At 34.6% G+C, this 10,751-nt stretch overlaps 1 protein-coding gene across 1 annotated transcript in view; it reads right to left on the bottom strand.

Moving 5' to 3' along the window:
* Nucleotides 1-4,670: 4,670 nt before the first annotated feature.
* LOC139849769 (uncharacterized) overlaps nucleotides 4,671-10,751 on the bottom strand; it is a 32,286-nt gene continuing 26,205 nt past the window's right edge. Inside the window, exons 3-5 of the mRNA XM_071839393.1 lie at nucleotides 5,433-6,598; nucleotides 5,033-5,255; nucleotides 4,671-4,793 (exon numbers count right to left, since the gene is read on the bottom strand). Of these exons, the coding sequence (XP_071695494.1) occupies nucleotides 4,671-4,793; nucleotides 5,033-5,255; nucleotides 5,433-6,598 (1,512 nt within the window). The remainder of the gene's footprint in view (nucleotides 4,794-5,032; nucleotides 5,256-5,432; nucleotides 6,599-10,751) is intronic.

Genomic DNA, 10,751 nt, shown 5'->3' with positions numbered 1-10,751 from the left:
GACTTATGCCTTCACCACATGGAACAAGAAAGCCCATCGTATCATACACCGCCATTGTTCGTTGTTGCAACAATATGAACAGAACAAGAAAACTAAAAGAGGTAAACCCGGAAAATATATCATCGAGTTTTCAATTGGAAACTTCAGGTAATATGGGTTTTCTTAAGTATACTTATGTGTTTCAAGTTTGTGTCGTTATCATACTAAATAAATGTGAAACGTGATGTGAAGTGACTGTTAAAAACTAAATTGTAGATCAAATAGGTTTCAAGTTATATCTAAAACTAATTTGTACATTAATTGTTGGTTCATATCTTGTTTCACTTGAAATTGACTCCAATTGTACATCAATTGTACATGTTAAACAGAATAAGAGGAATTGAGATATTATTGGGTTTTAATGTTATCTTAATCGTGAAATGTGTTGGTATTATATACATGAATATTTGGTATACCTTCAACATTATGAATTGCTAATGGATTGAGATGGGGCAGAACTGATTAGTTATATTATATGTTAATCATAAAGTATTGCGTTAAATTATAGGTTGTATTTTTCAAACATTTCACGTTAATCTTAATTTAATCTTTATATTGCCGATGATAGGTTTATCTATGTTTAACTTGTCAAGACTTGGACGATAGTTGCAAAGCACACAAAGCATATGTACAGACAATGGTGGAATGTATAAAGAGGTATTTCATATTTGCTTATTACTTTCATATTTATACGTTTGGATTTGATAATAGGTTATATGTAACGTGACCTGTTACAAAGTTCATACGTTGTATACCTTAGTTGTAAAACTTTGATTTTGCATAAATGGGTAGCTTCTGTAACAAGCCGACTCTATCGGGATGGGCTTAGGTAATCTAAAATACCTTATTGTTGCATCTTTAAAAATGGATAAGTTCTGGTTATATTTTTCTAATAACGGGTCATGTGTGTATGCAAAAGTAAAAAAAGAAACATGTGATTGAAGAATTAAAATCTGACAATTAGATTTTTAAAATTATTGTAGTCATTTTTATATATACGTGATTGAACAACAGAGCTGCAAACAAAATTTGATAAATGAGAACTAAATTGTACTTAATGTGTGCCTTAAAAGAGTTGAGCATGGTATAACTATGAATATATATGTAAACCATATTAACATTTTGAGTCGGATACAAGATAACCAATGCAAGTTGATGGATAAAAACAAAGGAGTAACAATGATGGTTAGTATGTAACTTTCAAAGGTACCTCTTATCAATTTAATGACCGATGAAGTAAATAATTAGATGTCATAGTCATAATTTTAAATGTTAAATGCTAATGTCTAATGAGATAATATATCATCTTAATAATGTGTGTGTAGCTGGATGACAAGTGTGTAGTTGATTGGGGGCAATAGCAGCAAGAAAAAAGTAATAATCATGTGGTAATTTGGGTAAGTGGTAGTAAAACATGTGTCCGGTAACGAGTGATGACAGTTTGTGCGACTGATACAAAACACTCGGGCTAAAAGATATTATATATTGTGAGTTTATAAAATAATATATCAAAAGTCCATCTTGCCTTAATGTGATTACCTGACCTAATTTAGTACCACATGGTTCACGTTGACCTAATACTTGCATAAAGAAGTATTTGTATGCTAGATCACATTGAATTAATACTAATTGGCATTTTGATAGATTTTGTTCGATTTTTAGGAGATTGACTACTTGGTTTTTGATTGTGCATGGGTCAATGGTGCAGATGTACAAATGATGTTATTGAGTCATAATTAGAGAATGTTAACCTCCTTGTGCTTGTGAAGGTATGATATTCACTTTCTAGAAATCCAAATGGCACAAAGTTCGGTCATCCCTTTCCACAAAAGTGTGAATATTAGCAGCGCATCATGTACGTTTGCTTAGGGGTTGATGAAGACGCTGACCATTTATTTACATCCCGTCACTTCGTGATGCCTTCGTGAAGGAGTTTTAACAGTTGGTGGGGAACAAGTGTCGGTATTCCAAATGGAGTTGCCTAGCATCCAGATTCGTTTTGCTTTGGTCTATCTAAAAACAGTCGAGAAATAAGTTAGCACATAGAACATCACTCAGCTGATCGACGACTTGAAATTCTAAACGAAGATATGCTATTAGCTACTAAAGCTCTAGCGCATTTGTGAATCACCATTCGGAGGGAAAAATGGGTGATATCTTTAGAGGAGTGGAAGTTCAATCCAAGAGGGTTAAAGAAGTCATGAAGCTGTCAAAATTGCTATTTAGGTGCTACATGTTTTATTACTTTAATCTAAGCTATGTAATGTTTAATTGGTGTTTTATTTAGTTTGGACTTCGGAGTTTGCTGCGCCTGCTCCTTGCAGGCTTTGCATTTTGATTGTGAGCCTTCTCTGGGCCTTTGGTGCTTTATAATATAAATATCGTTTAAAAAAAAAGTAATACTTTTTTAATTTGATGGTACAAAATCATATATCACAATCTTGCGCAGGTGAGTTTCTAAGTTGTACCGATGCTCATTGTTCAAAAGAAAAAAGTTGTACTAATGCACTAGAGAAAAAGTATTGTTGCCATATTTTGATGTATTTAATTCACAAACAAATTGGTTTATGTTGTCCAAATCTAATCATTCACGCATTGTCTTGAATGAAAACAAATACGGAGTAGTAAAGTTGATCTTATAAAATTTTGAGTATATTACAACAACAGCAACAACAATACCCAATCCAACGAAAGTGGGGTATGGGAGAGGTGAGTGTAGACAATCATTCCTCGTACCCTAGATTAGAAGGAAGTCACTACTCCACCCGCGGGTATAGAACCCGCGCCTAGATAAGGTCGTCCCTCCCTCTACTCTAGCGCAAAAGAGATTGCTTCCTAAAGGACCTCCGGCCCGAAGAGCTCATAAGAACGAAATAGAGAGGGCAAATGATACGTACCTGTACGAGTAATGAGCGCCTAGCAAGAAGCAACCATACACAGTAACCATAAAGGGGACACATATAGCAGTAATGCACAACAGTAGGGCAAAGAGCATGAATAAAATAGTGCACATAACCATTTAATTTCAGGTAGACATACAGACAAACAAAATATATACATATACATATACATATACATATACATATACATATACATATACATATGTATGTATATGTATATATATGTATATATATATATATATATATATATATATATATATATATATATATATATATATATATCCACCCACACAGACACACACACCGATATATATATACCACACGAAAGCATGAAAAAAAAAAAAAAAACTCATGCTTAAACATAAATACATATAGATACATTCGTAGATATATATACCTGGGTACAGATACAAGACAGACAAACATACATACACCAATACATGCACTTAGATACATAGATACATATATAGATACAAACATATACATCAGTACATATATATAGCCTAAAAACATATACATAGATACAAAGGCATATAAACCATGTAGAGGGGTATAAATAGTGTGGTTATTGAATATCTAGTTATAGTTATATATGTAGTTGTATAATAAAAGTAACTAACACAATGAAAAAAAAAAAAAACTACTCAATAATTCTAATTCTACTCCTCCACAGGCTCCTATCAGAAGTCATGTCCTCCGTCAGTAGGAGCTCTTTCATGTCGAGCTTCAATCTATCCTCCATCCTACGTCTAGGTCTACCCCTTCTCCTTACGCCGCCAACGGCGAGGGTCTCGACTCTCCTAACTAGGGCTAAAAGTGGGCGCCTCCTAACATGCCCAAACCATCTAAGTCGTCCTTCCCTAAGTTTGTTGATGATGTTCTCAACTTCCAATTTCTCCCTAAAAACTCCATTTGGTATCATATCTAGCATGGTCTTACCACACGTCCATCTAAGCATCCTCATTTCCGCCACCTCCACCTCCTCTCTTGGGCCTTCGTCATTGGCCAACACTCTGATCCGTACAACATGGCTGGTCTAATTGCCACCTTAAAGAATTTACCTTTCAGTTTAAGTGGGACCTTCTTGTCGCACAACACCCCTTTCGCAGCCCTCCACTTCAACCATCCTACTCGTATACGATGCGTCACATCCTCATCTATCCTTCCCGAAATGTGAAGCATCGAGCCTAAATATCTAAAGGACTCTTGCGGGGGTAGAATCTGATCCCCAATTCTGATATCCACTATATCGTTGTGTTCCTCTTCGCCCCCTTGAAATCGCATCTAAGGTACTCCGATTTAAGTCTGCTAATCCGTAGGCCATTTGATTCTAAGGCGATCCTCCATTGCTCTAGCCTCCTGTTAAGCTCATCCTGAGAATCCGAAACTAATACAATATCGTCGGCGAAAATCAGGCACCATGGGATGTTGTCTTGTATCCTATGAGTCAACTCGTCTAGGATCAAAGCGAAAAGATAAGGGCTAAGGGCAGATCCCTGATGTAAACCAACCTCTACCGGGAAAAACTCTGTGTTTCCTACCGTCGTACGTACACGAGTCTTCGTCCCCTCGTACATATCTCTAATAGATCTTATATATCTACTTGGGACTCCCCTAGCATTAAGAGTCTTTCAAATCAGCTAACGCAGGACACAGTCATAAGCTTTTTTCAAGTCTAAGAACGCCATGTGTAGGTTCTTTTGCTTTTCCCTATACTTCTCCATAAGGCTTCTAACTATCTGAATCACTTCCATCGACGAGCATCCTGGCATGAAACCGAATTGGTTCTCTGAAACCTTTGTCTCGCGTCTGAGCCTCGTCTCGATCACTCTTTCCCAAAGCTTCATAGTATGACTGAGTAACTTTATGCCTCTATAGTTACTACATAATTGCGCATCTCCCTTGTTCTTGTAAATGGGAATAACCTCACTGAGTCTCCATTCCATAGGCATATTTGTGCTTCTAAACGTCGTGTTGAAAAGGTTTGTCAACCATCTAACCCCATCACCTCCTAGGCACTTCCACGCCTCAATCGGAATTTGGTCTGGTCCTACTGCTTTGTTTCTCCCCATCTTTCGTAGGGCCAATCTAACTTCCTCCTGACTAAACCTCGTGCAGAAACAGTTCTTTTGAAACTCCTGAACCTCGTGAGGTTCACCGTTCCGCTCTGGTCTTCCCCTACCGAAAAGGGATGCAAAATATTCTTCCCATCTTTTCCTAATAAGGTCTTCTCTCACTATACTTTGACCTGCTACATCCTTGATATATTGGATGTTACCTAAGTCCCTCCTTCCTCGCTCCCTAGCTTTGGCTATCCTATATATGTCATTAGCTCCCTCTTTAGAGTCTAGTTTCCTATATAAGTCTTCATATGCTTTGTCTTTTGCAATTGCTACGGCCTTCTTAGCTTCTCTTTTAGCTTCTTTATATCTTTCTTCTACCCTAGTTCTCTCTTCAGGTGTCCCTTCTCCAAGAGTAATGAGCTCCCTAAACCTCGTCTGCTTTAACGTGACTTTTGATTGGACATCGTCACTAAGCCACCACGACTCTCTTCTACTCTTATGGGCTCTCGATGTCCCTATAGCCACTCCTAAGGTCTCTTTTGCCACATCTCTGATAATGGACGCCATGCGATTCCATATCTGGTCTGCGTCCGTAGGGCCAACGTAATCCTCTTCTACACTCAATCTATTAACAACAATCGCTCTGAAAGTCTCCGCATTCGCTCCATAGAGGTTCTTCCAAAGGATTCTAGGTTGTACAGCCCTAGCCCTCCTGCCAACTCTTCCCCTAGTGACTAGGTCCATGACCAGCAATCTGTGCTGGGAGGAGCACGTCAAAGCTGAAAGGACCTTACAGTCCCTACATGTCCTAAGTTCCCCTTTACGAAGAAGCAAAAAGTCAATCTGGGTGCTGCGACCCCCGCTATGGAATGTGGCTAACTGAGCATCCCTCTTCTTGAAGAAAGAGTTTGCTACCACCAACTCGTGGGCAATGGCAAACTCAACAATTGAGCGCCCCTCTTCATTTCTAGAACCAAACCCAAAGCCACCATGGGCTCCCTCATAACCTTCTGCCTCCACTCCTATATGTCCATTCAGATCACCACCTATAATTAGTCGATGGTCTGCTGGGCACCCCCTCACCACCTCATCTAACAATTCCCAAAAACTCTTCTTTTCTGCATCACCTAAACCCGCATGAGGTGCGTATGCACTAATGACCGTGAAAGTCTCCTCCTTAATAATTAAACTAACCGACATAATCCTATCGCTAAACCTGCCCACGTCAACAATGTTATCTTTATGTAGTTTTCCTAAAAAGATACCTACCCCGTTCCGTGCTATCCTAGAACCCGAGTACCACAACTTATAGTCCTGAATCTCTATCGCCTCTTCACCCTTCCATCTAGTCTCTTGAACACACACTATGTCTACCTTACTCTTAAGAAAGGTATCAACGAGCTCAATCCTCTTACCAATCAGGGTTCCTATATTCCAACTACCCACTCTAATCCTACCAACGGTGGCTACCCTACAACCTCCTCTAACCCCTCTAGGCCTACCCGCCCCTAAAACAGGAGAACATGACCTCAAGTGACCATAACTATGCGTAGGATCTATATTACTATGTGCACTAAAAAGATGACCAAGTACAAGCTAAACAATATGAATAAGATAAAATCGTATAAATTGTAAATTATAATATTTAGAACTAAAAAAGGATATATAAATGTAAGTTATACTATAATATAAATTACAACTAGGCGGTATATAAATATAAGAATAATATATAATCCAATATAGCCAAATAGGAGAGAAAGAAAGGAAAAAAATATATATATGTATATATAAGAAGAATTTATACCCAATGGAAAATACTTAATAAATTTATAAAAAATCTATTAGATGGAAACTTAAAATACTATAGCTACAAAAATATTACTCGTAATACGGGGAAAGCACAGGTTGTAAAGGCGTAAAAAAAGACAAACAGCATAAAAGTTTAAGTTATGAAAACCAAATAGAAATTGTACAGTAAGGTTGGCTACAGAAAAGTTAGGTTATGGAGAAGAGAAATTTAAGGGTCAGAGAAAACAAACACAGCCTTTGTAGTGACCCGTCCTAATCCATCTGGACGAAGTCTTCAACAGTTGGTCCCATTTCGAGGTTCTGACCTCTATATGCCATGAACGACTCCATGTAATATGAGCAAATGCACAGCGGAAGATTTCTTTCATACCTGAGAATAAACATGCTTTAAAGTGTTAACCAAAAGGTTGGTGAGTTCATAAATTTATCATAAAACAATAAAATTCATCATTTTGATAGACCACAAGATTTAAATCCTGTATGGTACAAATGGGCCCGAATCCTATACCCACCTGTAATGTACATGCGATATCTTTTAAATACAGTACACATTTCTCGTGTACGAAATCCATTTTTCATAAATCATATTAACCGTACACATATTCCGTGTACAAAAATAACATACACATAACCTGTGTATAAAAATCATTCTCTCGATACATAACATTCACTTTACTTTCATTGCTTGGCTTGGTAACCGACCTTAACATATAATGCGCATAATAATATCCCCAAAACAGAACATTTCGTCTGTATAATAATCATATAAACTTCGAAGTACTAAACACCACGCCCACTAGCCCTTCCGTCTAGTGAACATTCTGGGTGGGGGTGTTAAACCCGGTAGCTACCTTTAGAATTCACGTCAATTAGGCGTGCACTAATTCTCAAAATTAGTGATGTTCCCTAATTCTTAGGTTACCAAGCAATAATAATCAGGGGAAAAATATTCATATCAATGGTGGCAATTATCACGTCCACATAATTCAATGGTGGCAATTATTACGTCTACATAATTCATTCGAGGAATGTTTTGCTTGTGTCTATCTCGTCAAACATTTATAAAAGCATTTCATGTATTCGCAGTTTAAAATACATTTCAAAAGCATTTAATAAAGCAGTTGTAAAAATAGCGCATGTATTCTCAGTCTCAAAAATGTAAAGAGTAAAAGGGAGCTAATGAGCTCACAATACGATATTTTGTAGTAAAAATATGCATACGACGAAACTGAACAATGCAAGGTTGGCCTCGGATTCACGAACCTATATCAAGTATTCATATTAACACATATAATAATATTCAAATAAATATATATTTTTATATTAGTAATATACTTGTGATATTAAATGTAATATTTATAGTTACTTAAATATTTCTATTTTATATATTTCATTAGGTTATAATATTTTATATACTTTATTAATATATTTAGAATAAATACTTAGTATCAATATTTTTAAATACTCATAATTTTTAATATGATAATATTTTTAATAAATTCGAGTTATATTAAAACGTAAATGAACAAAAAGTATTTTATTAGTAAAAGTAGTATACTTATTATGTATTGATAATGCTAAAAACGAACATATATTTCATAGCATTATTCCTCAAGAAAGACAAGCTTTTAGTTGCAATTGTTCTATTTACAAGTGATAATCGTTTAAATAATAAAAGGTGAAGACAAAAGACAGATTCGACGAATTGAAGACGCAAACGACCAAAAAGCTCAAAAGTACAAAAGACAATCAAAAAGGTTCCAATTATTGATAAGAAACGTCTCGAAATTACAAGAGTACAAGATTCAAAACGCAAAGTACAAAATATAAAATTGTACGCAAGGACGTTCAAAAATCCGGAACCGGGACCAGAGTCAACTCTTAACGCTCGACGCAACGGACTAAAAATTACAAGTTAACTATGTATATAAATATAATATAATATATAATTAATTATATTAATTATATATATATTATATATATATTATAAACCCGTCGGCAGAGAAAGACTCCAAGGGTGTGAGCTGTAAATTCATTCTCCGCGACTCGCGGAGTTTGAAGAGGATTTTGCCGCGAGTCGCGGAGCCCCAAATTTCGACTTTTCCTATAAAAGCAACCGAATTCTGATCGCAATTCATAATCTATTTTCTCTCTTCTCTCATATATACGTAAAATATATATATATATAATTTATATTTTAATTTTAATTTTAATTATAATTCTAATAATAAGGGTATGTTAGCGAATATTGTAAGGGTGTAAGTCGAAATTATGTCCGTGTAACGCTACGCTATTTTTAAATCATTGTAAGTTATGTTCAACCTTTTTATATTAATGTCTCGTAGCTAAGTTATTATTATGCTTATTTAAAACGAAGTAATCATGATGTTGGGCTAATTACTAAAATTGGGTAATTGGGCTTTGTACCATAATTGGGGTTTGGACAAAAGAACGACACTTGTGGAAATTAGACTATGGGCTATTAATGGGCTTTATATTTGTTTAACTAAATGAAAGTTTGTTAATGTTAATATAAAGATTTACAATTGGGCGTCCCTATAAATTACCATATACACTCGATCGGACACGATGGGCGGGGTATTTATATGTACGAATAATCGTTCATTTAACCGGACACGGGAATGGATTAATAGCCACTAGAATAATTAAAACAGGGGTGAAATTACATTCAAGGGTAATTGGTGTAATTGTTAACAAAGTAGTAAAACCTTGGTTTACACGCAGTCGATAACCTGGTGTATTCATTAAACAAAGTATTAAAACCTTGTTACAATTCGAATCCCCAATTAGTTGGAATATTTAACTTCGGGTATAATAATAATTTGACGAGGACACTCGCACTTTATATTTATGACTGATGGACTGTTATGGACAAAAACCAGACGGACATATTAAATAATCCAGGACAAAGGACAATTAACCCATGGGCATAAAACTAAAATTAACACGTCAAACATCATGATTACGGAAGTTTAAATAAGCATAATTCTTTTATTTCATATTTAATTTCCTTTATTTTATATTTAATTGCACTTCTAATTATCGCACTTTTATTTATTGTTATTTAATTGCACTTTTAATTATCGCAAGTTTATTTTATCGCACTTTTATTGCAATTTCATTATCGTTATTTATTTTACGCTTTGAATTAAGTCTTTTATTTATTTAATATTTTATATTAGGTTTTAACTGCAACTAAAGTCTTAAAATCGACAAACCGGTCATTAAACGGTAAAACCCCCCCTTTATAATAATAATATTACTTATATATATATTTGTATTTTTATAAAAGTAAACTAATATAGCGTTGAGCTTTGTTTAAAGATTTCCCTGTGGAACGAACCGGACTTACTAAAAACTACACTACTGTACGATTAGGTACACTGCCTATAAGTGTTGTAGCAAGGTTTAAGTATATCCATTCTATAAATAAATAAATATCTTGTGTAAAATTGTATCGTATTTAATAGTGTTTTCTGCTAAAATTAATAACTATTTTATATACACCTCGCAAAACATCATGTATACTTCTATATATCTAATGTTTGTATCTAACTTATAATATCTATTTTTTTTAGTTCAAGATCCTAAAAATATAGTTATATTTTATATACAAGATATATTTAAAACTTAAATTATTTTTAGTAATATTTATAATAATAATAATAATAATGTTATTATTAGTAAAAAAATAATGATAATAATAATAATAATATAGTTGTAATAATAATAATAATAATAATAATAGTAAAAATAATAATGATCATGATAATAATATTAATGTTAATACTAATAATACCTATATTAATAATAATAAAAATAATAATAGTAAGAATAATAAGTATACTACCTTAAAGAACTAGCTTCCAAAAAAATAACGTCGCAGCCCGGGCTTGAACTCGCGACCTCTCGCTAACTA

The sequence above is a fragment of the Rutidosis leptorrhynchoides genome, chromosome 5 (assembly GCF_046630445.1).
Source record: "Rutidosis leptorrhynchoides isolate AG116_Rl617_1_P2 chromosome 5, CSIRO_AGI_Rlap_v1, whole genome shotgun sequence".
Classification (NCBI taxonomy): Eukaryota; Viridiplantae; Streptophyta; class Magnoliopsida; order Asterales; family Asteraceae; genus Rutidosis; species Rutidosis leptorrhynchoides.
Note: the sequence above shows the minus strand (reverse complement) of the source record. Positions and strands in the feature narration are given on the sequence as shown.